Source organism: Sturnus vulgaris, chromosome 3 (assembly GCF_052056855.1).
Source record: "Sturnus vulgaris isolate bStuVul1 chromosome 3, bStuVul1.hap1, whole genome shotgun sequence".
Taxonomy (NCBI): Eukaryota; Metazoa; Chordata; class Aves; order Passeriformes; family Sturnidae; genus Sturnus; species Sturnus vulgaris.
Genome location: NC_142245.1, coordinates 38,651,012 through 38,673,360, shown reverse-complemented (window position 1 = coordinate 38,673,360; position 22,349 = coordinate 38,651,012). Strand labels below are relative to the sequence as shown.

The window sequence follows — 22,349 nt, the reverse complement described above, 5'->3', positions numbered from 1 at the left end:
TATGCTTGTCAGTGTTGATGTAGAGAAGGGTTTTTCATAGGACACTTAAGACTGCTTTCTTAGCCACTCTGAAATGTTGTTTTGAGTAATCTGTGCAAAATGTATTTTTCTCAAGAGGTACTTGTCTACACGAGCCTTTGTTCTCTTAGTTTGACATACCATGTCCATACAAAGCCACTGGTGAAGATTATGGGAAGTTTACAACAACTGCTGGGGGAAAATTGGAATCCAGATTTGATAGTGTTGCAAAGGGAAGATGTTTATTTGAACCTTTAGAAAACTAGACCATCAGTTTAGCCTTTTCTTTTTCTCTCAAGTCAAGCCATGGCAATAACTGTGGAAATAGTGTACTAAGAAAATGCCCGCGTTAGTTTTAATGTCAATAAACTCTAGAAAAAATAAACTTCAGTAGAAATCATCTACACTGAAGTCATCTACTTTAATTCATTAATGTCTTCCTTCGGCCTATTCTCTAATACCCTTTTATTACCTGTTAGGTACTTATGACAGTGCTTCTGGTTATCTGAACAATTCTCCAATGAGACCAAACCTTGACTTTCTCTTCTTTAATTTGGAAAGACGGAGCAATTACTGCACCAGATTCTCCATTGTTTTACTGGTAGAGTAAGATAAAGTGTATGTGTGTATGTTTGCTGCATCCATCACAGCTTGAACTTTTTTTCCAGATTGTGTTTGTGGAATTGCATTAATTGCTATGAATAAGTCCTCTGCAGTGTCTAGCATATGCCTCCATATTTTCCCCTACTGTCATTAACTTGTTGTATCAACTAAAAACATTTCAGTCCTTCTCATTTTGTGCCACTTGCAGGTGTTGTTACTCAGTTTCCGTAGATGTTCAAGTATTGGCAGTGAGCTTGAATGGGTCACACAGGACTGTATGCTGATTGCAGGCATGCTGTGTGAGTGTGGTGAAGGTGTGTTTGAATGACATCTGTGCATGACCTTTACCAGAGTTCCTAGTTCAGCCTACAAGAAATATGATCTGTTATGCTCAGCTCTCAGTTCAGGAGAAGGGGACTGCTTTCTGTAAAAATGAATGTGAAAAAGCTTTTGATACTGATGCTTTCTATACAAGACTAGTGATGAGCTAGAGAGGCACTTAATCTGACCTTTAATGAAAAGGGCATCTTCACTGTCACTGATACTATTTTGTTGTGGTTGTTGCTGGAGCCTTTGTAGAGGTCACTTGTTTGTTTGGTTGATTTTGGGTGGGTTTTTTTGTTTGTTTTGTGTTCGGGTTTTGTGTGACTTAGGGTTTGTTTGTTTGTTTTTTGGTTTTGTTTTGTTTTGTTTTTTTGCCTCAGATTCCTGGTCTGAAGTGTGATGCTGACTGCAGACTGGAAAGAGAGATGACAGAGAAGCAATAAGTGAACTGCATTCTGTTTGGTGTCTAGCATCTCACATCACTTAAACATTAGATCTGGCCAGAAAGCTTCCATAGATTCCTGGGTAAATTTTGGAGTGTTTCTACAAAAGCATTTCAGTCTGACACAGCATAATGCAGGAACATGATATCTAATGACCCATGATATAGCACAGAAGCTGAAGGCATTCTGGTGCTGCAGTTGTTTATTCATTTAAGGGTGAATATCACAATCAAAAGATCATTTCATATTTGTTCATATTTCAGCTACACGTCTGATTTTATTGCTGTAATGGTACTGTAGCTGAAGGATAGTCCCTTGATGATGTGGAAACTTCATGCAAAGGTGCAGAGAGTAGCTCATTCATCACCACTTACAAGCGAATATAAACTAGGAGTAATCCAGCCCTCTCCAGGGAAGTGCAGTACCTCCGTGGGAAGGAGTGCTGTGGGAACTTTGAATTCTCCTGTGTTTTGTCAGGGAAGAGATCTACTGGTGCAACATCCTAGTGAGGTGCATTGTCGTGTCTCATTTGCTGCATCTTCTACCCCCTCCCGCTCCCTTATGGGCAACGTGCACCCCTTAAAGTGTATGTCTGAGTGATCCTTCCTCATCTCAAATCACAGTCACATAACAGCAGGTTTTCATGGAGTAGGTTTTCAGGCTCATCTTGTAAAAAGAATTTCAGCAGCTGGTCCAGTGAAAGTATCTGATATCTGACTAATTTTTTTACAGGAGGATTTCCTAGCCAAGTAGGAACCAGTACGTCCTCTCAGCAGATACTTGAGGTTTTTCAGTGTGGCACTTGAGATGAAAGAGCTTCTAAGTGCACATGCTTGGCACTCTTCTGTGGCTAGGTGTTTGTTTCCAGTGATTTGCTTGCAACCTTCAGGCTTCATACTTAAGGATTATATTGTTTTCTTGCTTCTGAGACTGTTGCTGAGTTTCCTTTACATCCATCTTGGAGTAGTATATACTTAAACATTTCTTCCAACACCATATTCAGGAGGAGGAATCCTTTAGCTGTGAATAAGAAGCCAAATAAAAATATGCACAAAACAGTTTTTTCATCTGCTTGGTTTCAGAAAGGCAGTTACCAGTTTTCCAGACCTACCTTGTTCCTTGCCGAAATATCATTTGAAACAAAATAAGGAACCATAAAGAGATTACAATGCAATTGTTTGTGTACAGATTGTTTTACTCTTCAGTTAGCACACTTTTATCAGCATTTCAGTGTGCTTTTTCTGTACTCAAGCAAATTGCATTGGAGTGTCAATAACTAACATCTCTTTTCTCTCATGGTTCTATGTTCATTTAGCTGTGTTTCTAAATTGAATCTCCTGTATATTGCATCTCTAAGTGTGGGTTTTCTTCGGGAGTTAAAAACAAGTGGGCCTCCTAATAGGTGAGAGATTTTTCATTGTGCATAAATTTTGTACTGCTCTTACACTGTACTTATACGACTCTGTTTAAATGATGCCCAGATCAATATGTATTGCTAATGAAAGATTTTGATGAATGAATGTATCTGTCTGTGTTAGGTAAGGAAAAATAAATAGTGATTGTACCAACTCAGTTTCTTGATGGCACTTCTAAAGCTTACCCTTGTTTCTGGAAAACTGCAGCTGGGAGGCTTTTGTCAGAGGCTGCTGAATAGGAGCTACTCTCTTATCCTACTGGATTTTTTTTTTCCTAGGAATCTCATACCATTCTCTGACATTTTCCAGGTATTTCCCTTTGCTCATAGAGTATATCTTCTAAAGATGTGCAGTGTGCTAATCCTCTGCAGTTTGCTAAGGACACTATACTGGAAATCTAACTATAGAGAATTAAATAATCTATTACTTCCTTCGAACTCATATAATTTATCTCTAAGGTCTATATGACAGACTTTTGCTATTCTTTGTACCAAGGCAAAAGATAGGGAGGGAGATGTTAAGCTTGCAGTATTCAGAAAAATGCTTGTATTGTATGGATTGGGTTCTATTTTTACCCACCAAAATATATCAAAACTTTATTATTTGAGCCTTTTGTGATCACAAAGGAGAGAGATACAGGCAAAATAGCTGGCATGCCTCTTTGTTTATGTACTTAATTTATCTAGTTTAAAATTGAGACCATATAGTGCATTTTCCTTTTAGTGGTACAGTATCTTTTTGGTATTTTTTTTAAATACGAAGAGTTCAGAAAATTTCTGCTTGGATTAAAGCTTACCATGAAGCTTGTCTCTCTTATGTCTTCACAAGCTCTTTATTAATTCATGCCTAAAATTCAGATTTTCTTGAAAGGTGATTTAAATTTCTCTTGTACAATGATAGCTTGGAGCTTCTTTGGTACATGCAGTTGTCAGGTGAGAATTAGAAAAACTCGAATGGCAAGTCCATTAATCTTTGAGATGTGATAGATTTCTTCATGTGGAAATCAAATTATAATTATTAATTATGGAAGTGCAGTGAGCAGAACAGCAAACAATATCCCAGAAGCCGTCCAAGCTGTGTGGTTACACTGTTGGATTTAGTGACTTAAAATTTTTGGGAAAGAGCTGTCCTATGCTGTTGCTCAGCATATGTGCCATGCAAATAAGTCCTTGAAAAGTTATTTTTCTGTGTTGGAAAGGTGGGGATGGGAATTGGGCCTCTTTTAAGAGCAGTGGTATGCTAGGTTCCTCCTGTGTTGTGTAGGATATTGGAGTGCCATAGGAATCTTCAGGACTGTTTTTCAAAGGTGGTTCCTGTGAACAGTATTAGAAAGTGGAAAATAAAGTTGATTACCCTAAATAGTGGGGGAATGATAATGCTGTCTTTGACCTTCATATAGAGTCAGGATGCTGGAGGCTCTCCTTTATTTCCAACTTGTGTCATTGATTTCTAGCTGTAAAAAGACTCAAAAAAGGAAGAGGGAGTTTTTCTCTTTCATACATGAGCAGTACCTGTTGCAGGTGAGTACTTTTATAGGATGTCTTTTCTTCAGATATAAAAAATAAATGCTAGTAGAAGAAACCTCTGAGACCAACTTTTCTGTCTGGAAAGGCACCATTACTGATTGGTGATATTATGTTTGGAAGGTCATTCCTGCTGCTCTCTTCACTGCTTCATTAGGCCTTCAACAAGGAGCTTTGTGCTGACCTTTGGGGGCTGTCCAGGTGGACAAAGCAGCAGGAGAAAATGCCTGGTTGATTGTTATCTGCACTGACTGGTCCTGTTACCAAGCCAGGAACTGCTGGTTTGTTGAAACGTGGGAGTACTGCTAAATTCCTTGGGGAATAAGGATAAGAGGAGCCTTCAGATGTGAGACAAATATCTCTGACACGTGGCTGTTAAATAATTAATTTTCCCAAAGGATTTGAAAAGAGCATTTCAAAACACTGACTACTGCAGATCTGTGTGTGTGTTAAACCCATTGTACTTGTGAGGCTGGCTTTGTTCCATACACTGTGTAACTTGGAGAGAAGCTGTTTTGTAGGCAGATTGTGTCAGGATAAAAGACAGAAAAAAGCTGTGAAATTAAATGTTTGAAGTGTGCAGCTGTTTTTTTGGGTTTTTTTCTGAAGGATGGTTGCTTTGTAACTTGGGGCATGGAGATAGTTTAAAAGGAGCAGTGGCTGAAGAAATGAACAAAACTTGTTTTCATATTTCTCCACTCCTCTAGCTCAGAACTGCACTAGAGCAGGAAGGATCACTTAAAAGTTTTTTCAAGACTACATATGCTGACTTAAAATTTCTTCCTCACCTCAAGAAATACTGAATTTTACATTTTGTGAATATTATTTTAGAAGGAGAGAATCTGTGTGATTAAACTGGAATGATGTATATGTGTTTTGAAAGGGAAGGCACTATGGGAATGGGAACTGGAGTGAAGCTGGGAAGTGAGGTGTTGTGCCAGAACACATGCAGGAACTGGAAGGGTCCTGTGTAAGGCTTGTGCCCAGATCCAATGCTGGTTCAAATACTAGAGCCATGCCTTAATTTACAGGTCTTAAACACAAGTTTTCAGTTCCTAGCATAGCCCCTATGAGGAAAGCCCACTCTGGCTTTCTGTATACCATGAAGGCTTGTGCATTTAAGATCTTGCATTACATCTGATTCTGATCTTGATTCCCAAAGCAGTTTCAGCTTGGCTGCATTACAGGAATGCTGTCTTCGCCATATTAAACTGTTCGTAGTTTATTTTGTTTTGTACATTTAATCTGAGAAACCACTGATGACAGCCCATCAAGAAGGGTGAATCTCTTTTTTATCAATAGTGTTTTCTTGTCTTAATTTCATAAGAAAATCAAATGGATCTTGGCCATGGAACTGAGACACAGCAAGCACCAGAACTATCATTATGTGATGTCAGCCTTCAAAATTACAGCCATAATGTTTTAATAAAGCAACGTATTTTTCACTTAGTACATTAGCCACTTTATGCACATGTATATGCAGGTTTTAATTCTATGACTAAGCAAGCACTGAGGTGAAATTGCTAAGAAGATCAAAGCACAGATAAAGCTTTAGCTTTGTAGTAGGTACGATGAGTCTAATCCTTATTTTGTGTAACTCAGCATGGTGTTAACAGTAACTAGACCAAAGACAAAGCTTATTTTTATGCCAGAAGAGAATCTGGCCAACTTAACTAAATGTCAGTGTGTGTTTGAGAGAAAAAAAATCTGTTCACCATCAATCTTTGGTTTGGTTTTTAAGAGCACAGTATACTTGGTCTCTCTCCTAATCCGTGATTTTTATCTTGAAGTTATGTTGACAAATTAGTAAGTGTTGGGCGTAGGTGATTTGTTACCACTTTAAAGTGAAACCTTTGTTTGTACTTTAATATTCAAAATGACATACTTTATTAAGTGTTCCTTTTAGCATATCATTCTAGTCACAGGCTGCCTCTGTATAATGCATGCCTTTGAGCTCCTCTTTCAGCAACCTGTGTGTGCCCTGTTCTCTGTAAAAAAACACTGCCTTGCATGCTTGCCTGAAGACTGCTGCTGTACCCTGCATACCCTGCCTTAAGTCTCTACATTTAAGGGGTGAGCAGTGGGCTCTGGCCAGCCTGGGACTCCCTCTGTCCCCCCTCCCAGGAATGGTAGATGGCCGGTGAAACTCTCCTTCCTGTCCACCATTCCTTGTTGTGTTGGCTTTTTGATAAATGGCCAACTCTGATTTGCAAAAATGAAGTGCATTTTAAAACAGCATTTTGAATGTACTTTTAGCTTTATTTTTCTTTGCTGTTCAGCTATTTTTTTTCTTCACTAAGAGCAGAGACTTACTCTTCAGATTTGATGCTAAACTCTTAGTAGAAGAAGCTGTACTTTTTTCAAGAGTATGTACCTCTTGCATAAGGTTCGTAAATTAAAGTCTTCCATGTTGAACCTTGAGATATGCTCACTTGCCTGCTGCTTTATTAAGGAGTAATCTGATATGCTGCAACATCTAGATTTGGACGACTGTGTGTTGAGTTTTTCCTTGTGGAAGCCTCCATGCAAGCGTTCTCCCACAGAGGCAGGCTGTTGGAAAAAATCCTTGCATGACATCTAGCTGAAGCTATAAGCTTGTCTCACAAGCTTCTCAGTCACACCCTTGGCAGTCAGAAAAAAACTGAAAGTAATGATGCCCACAGTAACCTAGGGACATGAATGATTTCTGTCCTTCAGCTGAACCAGCTGATGTTTCTTCCACTGCAGTCGGATTACATGGCACTTCCACTTGGATAAAAATTTGAACTGGTAGAAATTACACCAATTTCAAATGAAAGGCCCCTAATTACATAGGACCTCAAGGCTCTTCCTGTTCCTTTTTCTTAGTTCTACTGTTGGTGCAAGATGTTGCAAAGACATTGAATCAGCAGTACTGATACCAGAGGAGGTTCTTGTCTAAGCCTTTGAATACAGCTCGGTGAACTCAAATGCTAAGTAGTGTTTATTTGCACTGGCTTTCTGCTTTCCAGCTTTTTAGGCAAGACCTTAGAGGAGATCCAAATGGCCTGCACAGAACCACAGAGACCTCTGGCATAGTGCCAGCTGGCAGCCTAAAAGGTGCAGTCTGCACTTGATAGGTCTGATAGAGCTGATGCTGTTACTGTGCTCCTCTTAATTTTGCGTGTTTGAAATCCTGTGAGAAGTCTGGATGGCCTTTAAGAAGAGTTGTTTCTAAAAAGCTATAGGTCTTCCTTAGCAAAGAGGAAGTGTTAGCCTGCATGAGTCAAAGCAGAGTATTCTGATCCATGGTAAATCAGTAGTGTGTGTGGCCTGAAAGGTGGGAAGCCCCTGTTGTTTTGCAAGCTGATAAATGTGACATCCAAGTCGGTGAGTCACATGGATCCTGTGTGTCTTTCATTTTGAGAAAGTTGGCGCAATGAAGGTGGTAAAGGTGATTCAGAAAGGATTAAAGCTAAATTCAAGGAAATAACTGACTTGCAATGGGCTGCTTGCTTTTTTTTTTTTTTTTTTTTTTTTTTTTTGGGGATTCCTCTATAGTTTTGATCAGTTTGTCATGGAATAATATTTTGGTACCGGTATACTTTATGTAATATTGTATTCCCTTGTTAAATCTTGAAAAGTTTCCTTTTTTTTCTGTGGTGCCAGAAATACTCATGATAAAGTTGTCAGAAATATCAGAAGTGCATATGATTTTGTGATACTTCTCTACTCCTGACATGTGCATGACTTGTTTGTATGACAGGTCTTTATTTTACTACTGCTATGACAAGTCAGATTGTGCCTTTTAGACTGTTTCTCCTGTACCAACCTGAAATGGTGTCTGGCTGCTATTCTTCATAATTTGCAAAGCACTGAATAGGAAAATGGCTTGGGTAACCAGAGAAGCAAAGCCTGCCTTTTGTAACTTCCAGAGGTTCTCTTTCTGGAAAATGAATAGACAAGGGTAAACTTGGAACCTGTTGATGATGCAAGATTTCCATGGACCATGTAAGCTAAAACTCTGTTTTCTAGGAAGATTATTCAACACAGATAGTTCTAAGAATACAACACTGTTGCTTGCACCAGATACGGAAAGAAAAAAAAAAGCTTATTACCTCTTTGTGCAGAATTTTTGCAGTTATACTGAGCCACTGGAGCTACATAGCAGGAAGACAGCAATGCTTTTTTTTTGTGGATACCCTTTCAATTTGAGCAGTGAGAGGTTAGACAAGCAAACGGCACATTTGCGTCCTCGTCTGCCAGAGCACATGATCTGCAGGCTGTCTGAGCAGGTTGTGATGTTCCAGCAGTGGATTAGTTTTCTAAAAGCTTTGAGGAAAGAGAAATGCAAGCACAATCAAGCTAAATGTGAATTGAGAGGCACCAGTGTCCTTTAGTGTGGTGTAATACTGTTGTATACTTTGGGCATATGTCTGTCTTAACAGAATGTGCATTTTCCCATGTGTATTACATTCTTCAGTGAGAAAAAAATGGGGATTTTTTGTATATTTATATATTTGGGTAGCATCATCTTGAAGGGTTACAGGCTGCACCCAGTACAAAAATCACAGGTTGATACTTGATAAGTATATTTGATCTGTAGTGCTTTATTTTTAATTCATGAAAGCCATTTGTTTGATTTGTAGTTTCTGACCTTATTGTCCCTCTAAAGAACATTTTGTGTAAGTCACTGATAGGGATTAAGAAGCTAAAATAAGCACTGGGACATAGTTCTTGTCTCTCTAGACTTCACGTGATGAGATGCTGTAAGATTACAGGCAGAGAGAGTGAATTCATAGAATGCAAGTGAAAAATGAGTAATGGTTTTGTTCTGAACAGTGTTCTCAGTGATAGAGGTTCCATGGTTATTCACCATTAACTCTGATGATATAATACAGCTACTTGATCTTTTTTTTCTTCCATTATTGAAATTCAGATGGAATATCTTGTGCATAAGAGATTAAGTAGAAGTTATATGCCTTGACTTGAATCTAAAAATTAATAGTTTGTGGCATATTATATCTGGAAATATGTAGATATTTCTCCTGAGCGCAACAGTTACCGGAAATCAAAATCCAAATTTAAATTTAACTGGATAACTATAGAAACCTTAGAAGCCATTATCCCTGGTTCTCTTGTTCTGTCATTCTGCAGACAGCATAGTTCCTTCTTTTTATGTGTTTACACCTCTATGAAATGTAAGTCTTGATAACTAGAGACTTTATTTAAAAACACTGCAGATTTTCTTAGAATTTAATTTACCTTTGTTTGGTTCCCTAATTCACTTTTCTTCCAATTTGTGCTAGAGGCTACTTGATTTGGCAACTACAGTTTTTTTGTATCATCAGTCATTTTTCTCAGAGATAAATTCATGTCAGTTCTTGTCAGTTGCTGAAAATACAGGTTAAATGTGTTGATGGCAGAGATGTGGAGCATCAAAAATAATGGGATTTTCTCTCTTGTTCTGAAATGCTTTCCTTCTAAAGCCCAAATTTTTGATTTTTCATTTGAAACTAAGGAGGATAAATTTATATATATAGAAATCATTCCAAGAATACATTCAAGGAGGAGAAAAATTGAAGGAGAACAAGTCTTCTTACTAAATACATGAGTTAAACATGATTCACTTGAGTCAAATAATTTGCCTAATGCATATGGCAAAATAAACTCAGTCACATGAGTGTGTGTACTTTTGCTCTGAATGAAAGCATGAGACCTGAGTGTGGACAATGCTGATCACGCTATAATTAAGAACATGCTAATGACTCTCATCAAAGAAGTCATTTGTGATTGAATAAATACAAGGTAGGACTGACATCTGTTAACTTGGTTCGTGTTTGCTTATGTGGATACTCGAATTGGAACGCAATTGTCAACAGAGAACTTCCTTGGGAAAGGTTTCTGTCTGTTGCTACCCTGCTTAAACAGAAGCCTTTGCTCATTGCTGCAAGACACTGTCTTCCCTCTAGTCCAGTGAATGCTCATTGTAGCCTGGTGTAGCAGAATGTTTCTCAGTCTGCAGTGTGTTTCTCAAGCAGTGCTGGAAGAGAGGAGAGAGGTCTGTAAGGCAGTCTGTTTAGAAAATCTCACTTTTTTTCCCTAATTACAGAGAATAGAAAGGAGTTCCTGAATCACTGAATTTCTAGCAGTGGTATAATGTAGTGTTTTTAAAATGATTCTTAGTCAATTTACAAAGCTGCTAAGCATTTTTATCTGACAAAGTAATCAGAAGAATCTTCAGAATATTGGATGCCTGTATTTTTAGCCACTTTAGACATGAATGTTCTTGTGCTAGTGGTGTTTAGCCATTTCCAAATTGAGGCTCTATTTTTATTATTCTGCAAGATATGATGCAGTGATGTCTCCCATCAAAATTAATTCCATTTATGCTACCTTACCTCTCAAGGTCATCTGATTCTTAAACTCTGTTCTGACTTGATATCATCCACAAAGTTTATTAATAGGAATTTCTTTTATTGTACTAAGTAAATGGCTTAACATTGCCTGGAAGTGGTAGATTCGTAGTCCCTTTTTTCCTGGAATCCCTTTCTGGCATCAGCAAAATATTTGAAAAGAAACTGTAGAAACTTGAATACCTGATGGCAAGTACTTTTTTATTTGGTGTTTTATGAGACCAGATTTGTAACCTCTCTGTAATTACTAGATTTGATTTTTTTATTTTGTCATTTTAAAGATGGCACTTACTTAAGCTTCATGTAGGTCACCCTGCTTTCATTCAAGTTTCTGTTTTGGGAGTTAGACAGCAATATGCCACCCAAACCATACAAATGAGAACTGGAGTAACATCATACTTACTCTTCATTTAAGCTTCATTGCTTCAACAGCTTCATCAAAGGGACACAGAAGTTAGCCCAGGGGTGAGGCGTGATGTGGGATCATACTTGATGAAGGCATGACAGGAGAGGGATGTGTGATGGATCAGGTGATGTTTTGCTTTGTCCCAGGTGAGTCTGTGTGCCAGAAAAAGAAAGTTGTTTACCTCTTTGGAAAGTGGTTGCTGTGCAAGCCTGAACTAATCAGATAAGGGTTATCAAGTGCTGTGTTATTGAGCACTCCAGAGCAGTTAACACCTTTAAGTTTTTTCACCTACTTTTTTCAAGTTTCTTCTCTCAGTGCTCATCTCTTCTGCCTGTCTCTGCTCGATGTCCTAGACTTCCTGCTTTGTGTACATCAGATACTGAATAGTGTAATAAAAAACATAATATAATATTCATGGAACCTGACACCAGCTACTGCTCTGGTGTGGGGCTCCTCCACAGGCTGTGGGTTTGGTGGGAATTATTTGTGTGCAGTGCTGTTTGACACTGTGAAGTACTGTGACAGGCACTGCCCGTCCTCACAACAGGAGGCTCTAGCATATTTGGTCTTTACTATTTGGGGTGATGTTGTCTGGTTGAGCACAGCTGGGAGAGGGTTAAGGAAAATGGATCATGTACATGATTCGTTGACAAAAGTATTGTTTTTATTAGGCCAGTTGTGATGTACCTGAAAAACTGGAAAGGATTTGCATGCAGAAAGCCTTCAAGTTTAAAAGAGAAATTCAGGTTGAGAACAGTTGATTGAAGGTTAATTTATTTATTTACCCGTTTAGCCTTTAAGAGGAAGGAGAGTTGGTATGTATGTATTTAGAACAGACAGTGACAGAATTGTCTGTGGAATACTGTGTTGGAGGTACACAGACATCATGGAAATGATACAAACAGCAGCTTCGTAATCATCCTTTCCAACAGTCTTCTGACTGGTTTTAGAGCTTTATAGATTAGGCTTTCTTTAAGAGGAAGCAGAAGTTATTCATATGAATCCACCAACATGGAAAACATGCATGTGTTCTCAGGACAGATACATGTTGTTTCTTCTTCTCAGTTAACTTGCCACTATAAGGGTGTCAGTGACTTCTTCCCACAGGTTTCACGGGATCACCTGCTAGCTGGGGTTTGTAGCTTTAGCACTTCCTTTCAGGCTGTCATCTCCCTTCTGCTGATAAATAATTTCCACGGAGAAGTGAGGTCTCCATAATAAACCTCCTGGTCATTATGTACCATTTGTAATAGTGAATGGTTTATCCAAATATCTTGTAAGGGACAGTATTTCTTAAAGATATGCAGGCATAAAATAATAAAACCTGCAAGTAGGCCAGATGTTTTTTGGGGATGCATGTGCTTGTGAATGGGAAACTACTTAAAAGAAAGCACTGGAACGAGACTGGTGTTCCTTTTGCACAGTGACTTGCAGTGAATGAGCTGTAACCATTTGTTCTTTGGTAAGCAGTTCCTCTGTGGCGCTGCTTCTGCACGCGGTAGAAAAAGCCAGCGGTGGTTCGGACAACAAGAAACCACATCCGGAAGAGATGCAACTGCCTGATTTCATGCCCATACAAAAAAGCAAATGTCAGTGTCATAGGAACTTGCCAAGCAGCATGTTTTCTTTCACTGTTTGTTGTACTAACTCCTTTGATCAGCACATGCTATACTGTCCTTAGTCGTTTGTGGCAAATGCAGCACATTATCTGTGTTGGAATATATGATTGTGGAAGAAGAGTACATTAAAATTATTTCCTGCAAGCAAACTCTGAAATTAATTTTATTTGGAACCTGAATATATGAAAGGGCTGTGCTGTGCTTATCTTTCTCCTTGCAAGCACATCCAGTAACTCATTGTGATGAGTGGGGAATTAAAAGTCACCATTTCTTCCTTCCTCTCTGTTGGTGATTTCTGTCCTTAAAAGTGCAGACACGTAAGTAGTTGGAGTGTTATTCGAGGGAATTGCTCATAGGGTCTTCCAAGGAGACTGGGGCAAAAATCTGCAAAACCAGACCTGAAGGCAAGAGAGAAGGGTTTTGCTCATTTTTATTTTTAAACTTGTGTGCATGATTCCCCAAAACCCCTCCCTGTCATCATCCAGTACTTTGTTTGCAAGACAGCTTTAAGGGAGGGGAAGACAAGTCCACAGATACCGGTGCTTTGGTTTTACCACCAGCTGTGGAAGGTGGTGGGGATGGAGAATGAGGCATGGTGATGGTGCTAAGGAAAGAGGGGGCTGGATTTTGGTTTTCTGTTTAAACCCACAAAATCACGGAAAACCAGGCATCATTTTCCTACAGGTGGAAGACTAGGACCTCTGTGTTGAAGTGAATCACATAACTCCATTATACCTCGTTAGTGCAACATATGCATGAAAGAGAATCTGAAACTGGAAAGCTGATGCTTTGTCTGGCTGGGCTCCCTGAATGACCTCCCACTTATCTTGGAGAAGGGGGAGAGCCATTGCTCGACTTCCCGGCTGCAGGGTTTTTTCCCCCCAAGAACTGGTTTTTGTTACCTCTCACAGGAAAGATATATATGTTTTCTATAATAGTAAGTTGTTATAAAAAATTTTCCTGGAGACATGTGGCAGTATTCACCTCTGAGCTCTAGTTTCATGTACCTAATCAATGCAAGCAGAATTCCTGCCTTCAAGTTTTCCTCATAATTACTTGCAGCTCCTGCAGAGAAGAAGGAAGTAGAGACCAGAAATAAATGCCCAGTCGGGTTAGACAGCGGAGTGAAACATTAGAATAGCCTATGTAAGGAATACTTGAAAGTATTTTAAAAAACTCTTAGGCAGCTTTGCAATGAATTCAGAGATTTAACCCTGTGATGCACAGAGGGCTTTTAAGTAGTCTAGGGAAGATACAGACTTGCTTTTCTTAGTTACCTGTAGGCTTCATTCTACGAAAAATGCGTAAGAAATGCCCCTAATAGGTGCAGTCTGAAAATCTGGAAAAGGTAGTAAGTAATTGCAAGTCATTCTTCCACAGACAGGCACAGACTCTAGAATATGCTACCTGTCAGTCTGTCTTTAGCCTTATTTTTTGCATTTTTTTAAAATGCTTTCCCTATCTTGGACATCTCATCCTTCCTGGTGTTCTGTGCAGTGCAGTCATTCATCATGCAGCCATCTACTCTTTGAAATATGATCACATTTTCATAATATGAAAGATGGTCACAGCTTGCCCACTTGTCTTGCTTTTATTTGTATTTGAGAGTTTACTTTTACCATATATTCCTGTAAGAATTTTCTGTGTTCTTTTTCTTCATGTTGCCTTGATACAGAGATTAAAGAAAATGAAGAGATTAAAGGAGATGAAGACTGTCATGGAGGGAAACAGTTCTGTAGCTCTTTGAATGAGGTTATGCACTTACTTTAGATCTTCAAATTATTGTACCTATTGAGGCAATAAAGAATTATGCTTTGAATGGAACTTTAAAATAGGTAATTTATAGTTAATCTTGTAAGCAGATATTTCCATGGTTTGTCACATAATCACAGATTGGAGAAGGTTGGAAGGAACCACAGCAGGTCATATGGTCCTTATCAAGAATAGTTAGCTGAAGGAATTACTAACACTTTCTACAGAAGAGCAGTGTTAAGTGTTTTAATGACTCATTCTTGCAAAACTTTGAGGTGGAAGTCTCACTAAACTCTGTGTGTTTCCCTTCTTCCTTTGAATATTATTTTTCATGTAATGACTTTCAGTTCAGCTCTGCCTTGGAGATTTTTTTCCTAGTTACTTTTTCTGGAGGTGCTGGGATTGAAGCAGCTCAGATTTGTGCAGTGAAAGGCAAGGAAATTATCTACTCTTGTGGGAGGTAGGAGTATTCTTTGAAGCAGGATGAGTCCTTTTTTTTCATTTCAGAAAAGTTAAGAAGCTCAAAATTCCTAAGCACACACTATCCATATTAAGTATTTGACATCATGATTTCTCTCTGCCATAAGCTTCTTCTGGAGCTTGTTGTAGTGCACTGCAAGAACTCTGCCTTCAAAGCAGGGAGTGGAGGTTTCAAGTTCCTCTGGTTTTTCTCCTTCCTTTGCCATAATTGTTTGACAGTGCCACTGGAGGAATTGCTTTGAAAGGTAGGAACCCTCACGGTGTGGTTGAGTATGTATTCATCAGCTCAGTTGGGGTGTTGAAACTCCAAAAGCTCATTAAAGGGGCCAGAGAATCTTTTTTTTTCTTCCCACTATGCATTTGATTTCTGCTTATACAGTATGACTGGTGTACAAAGGGAGAAACTTCCTCTGATCATCTCTGTGCTGTGAAGGAGGGAGGAGAGTGTGAACGGGTGACCTTGTGTGGCTGAGCCACCACAGCAGGTTGCTGGGTAATAAATTTCTGTGGAAGGTTGTGGAAGTAAGCTGGTGACACAATGCAAGAGTAGCACAAACTGACACTACTTATCATTGCTTGAGATCCACAAGGAGAAAGGAGGCTAGGAAGAAGGGGAAAGAAGTAGAGAAGATGAGGGAAAGAAACACTTGAAGATACTAGACGCTGGCAGATGGTATTTACTGTATTTAAATACAGTGGTTTTCAATGCCTGCAACAAAAATCTTGCTTACGTGAAACCTGAAAAATCAAAGCACATCTAGAAATATTTTTGCCTGTGCTTTTTTGGAATGTGTTTGAAATTGATTGTATAAAACTGAAGAGCTCTGTGCACGTGGCACACCTGTATAGTGAGATTCACGATATGTTATTTGTTTTATTCAAATTCCTTAGTAAAAGACAAAATAAATAAAAAATCTGCACTTGGGAGGACTTTTTCTCAGGTAAAGTTGGCTTTTTTATCAAGAGAGCCTTACCATTGTCATCTCTGCCTTTTTGGGTTTTTTCCCTCAGGGAATAGATTTAATGGCAGTAGGTGTTAAAAAGAGGGAAAGTCATGTGGCAGTCATTTTTTATTTTAGTTGGATTGTTAGTTAAGCAAAAGATCTAATCCTGTCACTAATTTCTTTTCTTTTCTGTGATTGTGTTCTGCCCTAGGATATGACTGTAGATTCCACAAAAGTTTGCAAATTATAATGTGGGCTGGGGGTTTTTTTCCCCCACCTATTACTCAATTTTGCTGTGTTTCAGGGAGTGAAGGGCTTTTATTTCCAGTATAAATCTAATAGAAAGCTATGACCTTAGAAAGATACGATATTAAGTGCATTTCACAAGGCAGCTCTTTGCAGGGGAAGTCTTCAAGGTATATGCTTCTGTATCTTCACAGCTGCCTCACTGAGATGTGAACAGTTTTGGTTTTCACTAAAAAATTAGTTTGCAGTCAGTGAAATCTGCCATTGCCTGTTTAGCATATGGAACTTTAGGTCTCCCTCCACATCTCAGGCTATTGTTTGGATGCATAAAAGCATGCACTGAGTAATAATGTACTCCTGCTGCAGTAGTAGTCACATCCCCTGATTAGAAGTAAGCAGGTGGACTGACAAGTCAGTCATTTATCTGTATCATAAACATGCTTTTATCATATTAAGGTAATGTTACCTGAATAGAGATTGTCTATTAGCCTGCCTGTAGCACTGTTAGATAGAATTCATTCACATCATTAATGCCTGTTCTCCATTGTACAGCATGTCATCCAGGGGCTTCAGGCAGTTAATTTTACTCCTGATGACTGGAAATGTAAACCTGTTCCTGGCAGGTTTATTTTCTGTCACTAGTTGTGACCAGTAGGGAACCAAAATGGAAAGGAATTCAAATGTATTTCAAAGACTGGCCTGGTTTTGATCTTTCCTCAGGTGAATGAGCATTTTTGGTGCCTTCTGGCTTGTCTTAAGCTAGGAGAGCATCTTGGATGTCTCATCCTGCCAGCAGAGGCATTCATGTGGCACCAGGGAGATATATTTCACTTAACAAAGAATAACCCCTTGCATTAGACCTTTGCCTTCAGGACTTTGCCGACAGCTGTGACAGGAAGGAAATGTGTCCCTTAACTCCTTTTCAGTCTCAGACAGACAGCTTTCATTTAGTCCCATGGTACCTCCAGCTCAAGACATGGGTTCCTTTAGGAGAGCCATTGCGTTTAGATTTTCTTTTTCCATCTCCATGGAGATAAAGGTCTCCAAGCTTCTTGGCTTTACCAACTCACCTCAACTTCCTGTGCCCCAGACCAGAGCAATTTCGCTAAATAAAGGTTTGATTCACAAGTCTTGTGGTCAGACTTAGAGTTCCAAGCAAACAAATACAAAGCATACAGTACAAGCCTATGCTTGATAATGGAACAAGCAAATAGGAAATGAAAGGCATATGATAGCCACTAGGATACTGCTGAGAAACCACTTTCCAGCTTGTAAAGATAGCTGTGTTTTAAACAGCCCTCTTACATGTTCTTCACTTTCTGTACCACATGCCGTGGAGGTGGCTGATGTTTTCAACATGTTACTGATTTGTGGTTTTGCATATACTGTGTACATTGACATATTTCTTGTTCTTCTTTTCAGAGATGGTGATGTTGCTGGAATGGTGGTCAGGCACCGACTGCACCCTGTACACTGACCCAGAGAATTACCACAAATACGGGAAGGAGAATGCCATTGTAATCCTTAATCACAACTTTGAAATTGACTTTCTCTGTGGCTGGAACTTTTGTGAGAGATTTGGGGTCTTAGGGGTGAGTTACTTAGTATTCCAGGTAAATGTCCTAGGATGTGAAAAAAAATCCCAAAATAAGTTAGTTGTGTTTTTGAATTAACAGATCCATGCTTGAATTTCACTTGGCTGCTGTCCAGAATTAGAGGTGAACCTAAAGCAGTGCAGTGCAAGTATGTGGAGACAGGATGGCTTGGGAAACCACAGAAATTTTTAAAGCATTGCAGTTAAAGCTGATGAAGGAGATATTTTCTTAACCTGTGGAGATCATTAAAGTTATTTCTCTCTGTGTGTTTACTCAGTAACTATAGCAGATCATTGTGCTGCATAAAGATGGGCTATCCCATGATTCTTTCCCAGTTAAATTACAGAATTTGTTTGCTTTTTCCAGTGTAGTCTTACAAATCTATAGCTAGAGTTTGAATGATTTAGCCTGCCTCTCTCAGAACGAAAGAGCAGCCATCTTAAGTGAATGCAGTGACCAGCTAAAAGCAGTAAGGGAGGGGAGAGGAATGAGTTATTCATGGTTGAACACACTGCTACATTAGCTAGGAGTTCATGTGCATTTGTTTTCAAGGTTGCTTTTTTGTTTCCCCTGTCAGATCATGGGGATAATTCAAGCCCGCACCTAAATCAGCCTGACTTCATTCTGTGGTGGTGACAACATTCTCTGTCTCTGAAGGATTTAGATAAGGGTTCCTGTTCATAAGAAAGAAGACTAATGATTCATTTTGGCAGTGTTCTGCAGCATCCGTCTAGCTTTGGTACTGGCCATTGTCAAAAGTCCTGACCTTGGGTTGTGTGAACCTCTGATTTATGTGGCCTTCCCTTTGGACTCTGCATTTTCTGGACATTTAGGCACCACTTCTGTCACGTTCAAATTGCAATAATGGCAGTCTGTTTGACAAGAACATAAAAAGGGGCCTTAAAAGTGGAGGAAAGTGAACCTAAGCATTACAGGCTCTTCGTGTAACCAGAATGGCTGTTGGCTTCTGAATAACACTTCTGCCATATTGTATCAGACTTGAGCACAGAGCTGGAGGATGGCATGGAACAGTAGCAGATGTAGGGAAACCTGTTCCCAGCAGGCATATGTAATTGCAAAAAACAGTGGTGCTGTAGTACAGTCTGTCTAATTTTGTAAGCCAAATTGCCTGAGTTCTCTAAATAAAGCTGTGTTTTCAAGGATCAGGTACATCTTCAGAAAACACCAATGTAGAAAATCAGTGAAGAAGGATTGTTTCTGTACAAATAGGCGCCTACAAGGTCAAAAATACCCTGTTTTATGTTGTTGCTGTGTGGTTGGATGGAATCTCACTAGTTGCCAGTTTTTTTAATAGTTTTCCAAGTTAATAAGAATTCTGTTTTAGTTTTTTGTGTTCTTACCTACACATAAGGAAACCACAACACAGAAAAAACTGTTGAAATTACTGTGCTGCACTAACTGAAAATATTTTTTCTTTTTTTTGGCTCCTTGCATTTATTACTCAGTTTGCATTTATGCTAGTCTTAGCATTATTTTAGAAACTGACATATGCTGGTTGTGGTTTTGCTTTTTTATTTTTTAACAACAAAACAAAAACAAAAAACCCAAACAACCAACACCAAAACCAACACTAAATTATTTCAGTCCTGAGTAATGTACTGTGGTTTTACTTCCCAGAAACTGTTCCCGGAAGAAATAGTTTCCATGTGCTTTCATTTGCATAGATATCTTTACTTTACAAAGCAGTGCATTTCTCTCTTGGGGCAACCAGCCCAAGTTCTTCTTAAGCCATGTTAAAAATAGCCATAAAGAAAGGAAAGTGCTAAACAGTGATTTTCCTGATGAGATTGTCTGTATTGGTACACTGGTACTTGTCTTGGGCCAGTGCAAGGGTCGGTGCTTGTGCAGTGATGGGGAGTGTAGGTTTGACTTGTGCTGCCTTCCATGGCCTCCACTGTGCCAAGTGTCAGGGCATGGTGTGCCAGCACAGGTAGGAATGTAAGAACCATGAGAGCTGTCGTTTAGGGAAAGAGTTACAGGAAAGGGGAAAGTGTATAGAGGGCTTTCTAAGGTGTCACAGCTTCCACTGTTTTGTAGCTCAGGGACTTTGTGAGCCAATGGGTGTTTATATTTAATGATGTTTAATTGTATACTCCGTGAAGTTTCTATGCAAACTTTGGGTATCAGCCAACACCCTACTCAGCTGATCTCATGTCTGCTGCTGAAGTCTTGCACGTGCAGTCTCCTGTGTCTATTATAATGCTTGTCTGCCCTGTTTGGTGATGTTTTAGATACTCTTTCTGTCTCTTTTCTGCCTTAACTAATCCAGTGAAGAAAGGAGAGATGACTGGGGAGGGGGAAGAGGGAGAAGGTGACGACAGCTTAGAGCCCAAGGAGTTGGAAATGAGTGTGCTTGGCTGGAGCAGGCAGAATGGCTTTGTTTAACATCCAGCTGTGCCCTGCAGCTCTGGCAGACAACAGTAATGCTCTTAAGCGTGTCACAAGCATGTGTTCAAACTCTCAGTATTTTACAACTTGAACATTTCTTTATTGAAGCCCTTAAATGTTGTAATTTTTTGTTTGATTGTTACAGTTTAACCATCCAGGCAACTAAACAACCACACAGCCACTTGCTTACTCCTCGCCCCCGTGAGATGGGGGAGACAGTTGGGGGAGGGAGGGAGGGGGAATTTGGGATTGAGGTAGAGTTTAATAGGAGTGAAAAGGAAGGGACAAAAATAATGATGATGGTGATAAAAGAATCAAAGTGTATAAAAAAAGGATCCACAATGGAGTTGTTCACCACAGTCTAGTTCCTTATCAGCAGTCCCCAGCCATCTTTCCCCCTAGTTTATATACTGAGCATAACATCAAATGGTGTGGAATATCCCTTTGGCTAGTTGGAGTCAGCTGTCCTGCTGTGTCTCTTCCCAGCTCTTTGTGTCCGCCAGTCTCCTCGCTGGCAGGGTGGTGAGAAGCCAGAGTCCTTGATGTAGTGTAAACACTGCTTAGCAACAACCAAAAACATCCATGTGTTATCAACATTATTCCTGTCCTAAACACAAAACACAGCTACTGGGAAGAAAATTAGCTCTATTTCAGCTGAAATCCAGCCATTGTTTTTGTTTATTTGAAAACAATGTTAAACATCCTTAAACCTGTCTTGCCCCTTGGGTTCCCAAAAAAAAGTATTTCCCTTTTGAAAGCTACCCTTCCTGGTCTTAGTTGAAGCATTCAGTCTGTGCATTTGTCTGCTCCTTCTCTTGTCTCTCTTCTTCTGGACTGGCTTTCTCCTTATAGCCAAATTGCCATAATCCCCACGAGTTTATAAAGCTCTCAGTGTGGCTTTGATTTATCAATGTGGTTTAGGGTTTGGGTTTTTTTGCTGTTTTTGGGAGATAGAGTGGGAGTGGCATAGTCTCTTGCCTGTTTTTAGGTTTGTGAACCTGAGTGTTCTTCTGAGGACTCAGATCTTGCACATGTGTAGCATGAGGTCCTCTGCTCTCTGCCGTGTCCTTCCCTTTCCCTGTCTGTGACATTCCAGTCTGAGGATTGACTTAGTTGGGACAGCCTGGCCATTGTGCCGTTGTGTCCCCGTTCAAATGCATTAGTAGCCCTTAGTTTCGTCAAGGTGTGTTGCTAACCATCCTCTTGAAAAGAGACCCAATGGACACCAGAACTCAAAATCAGGACATGGGCAAGTTCTGAGGAGGGAGCTGTTATTCAAGATTCTTTCCAAAAGCACTTTAATATGCTCCCTGCCTGGATTCACTACCTTGTTGTTTAGTCTGACAAAGCAGCAATAAAATAGCTTTTTTAGTAATTTTAACAACCATTTGTCTGAGATAAAGACACTGATATTGGCAAAAATTGCCTGTGCTTTAAAGCTAAACCTGCTGGTTTTAACCTCAACTACCTTTTCCATATGTCAGGAAACTTAATTTTATTTGAGTGTTGCTCATGTTGAAGCTTGCTGTTTCAAAAGCTGAGCGTGGCCTTAAATGTAGGTGTGAGAAGATACTTTATTATATTATTGTACGAGACTAATAGGTGTGTGGGCACAACACGTTTTTTAATATATTAACAGATTTTTAAATTAGATTTGAAGTGGTAAAGGGACAAAATCAGTCTTGCTAGAGATCAGTATGTGTTACCTTTCCAACACGGAGAAGTTTTATTCAATATGAAATATGAGGAGCATAACTAAATTTCTGAAATGATGGCTTTGAGAAAGAAATGTACCTTGCCATCATGATGTCCCGGAGAGAATAATAAAAGGAATGATGTATTTCAAAAGTAGAGCAGTCAGAATCATGGAAAGTATGTCAGTGCTGAAGGCAGCCTGGAGAGCAAATAACTTACAAGGCAGGTTGCTGTTGCTAATGGTTTGCACTAACAATGAACTTGTTTTAAAATCAAGAACAAGTTTTGTTGGACACTTTCAGCTTGCGTGTTGATTTCATGCTGTTTGTTGTGTTCTCTAAACAAGAGGTGTTGAATAACTGAGGCTGGGCATGTAGAACCAGGATTATCTTGCTTTCACAGCATAGTTGGGCATAAAGCAAGTTTGTAAAAATACTTTTTTTAAGGTGATGTTGGTGCAATCGTTCATGAAAGGAGAACTTCATGGGAATTTCATTTGAATT

At 39.3% G+C, this 22,349-nt stretch overlaps 1 protein-coding gene across 4 annotated transcripts in view; it reads left to right on the top strand.

Moving 5' to 3' along the window:
• Nucleotides 1-22,349, top strand: part of AGPAT4 (1-acylglycerol-3-phosphate O-acyltransferase 4) — a 74,093-nt gene that overhangs the window by 22,187 nt on the left and 29,557 nt on the right. For 3 of the 4 annotated variants that reach the window (XM_088161408.1, XM_088161407.1, XM_088161410.1), the window contains one exon: nt 17,570-17,739. In XM_088161408.1, the coding sequence (XP_088017534.1) occupies nt 17,570-17,739 (170 nt within the window). Of the gene's footprint in view, nt 1-497; nt 620-17,569; nt 17,740-22,349 lie in introns of all 4 variants that reach the window. The other variant, XM_088161409.1, reaches the window with a different exon arrangement.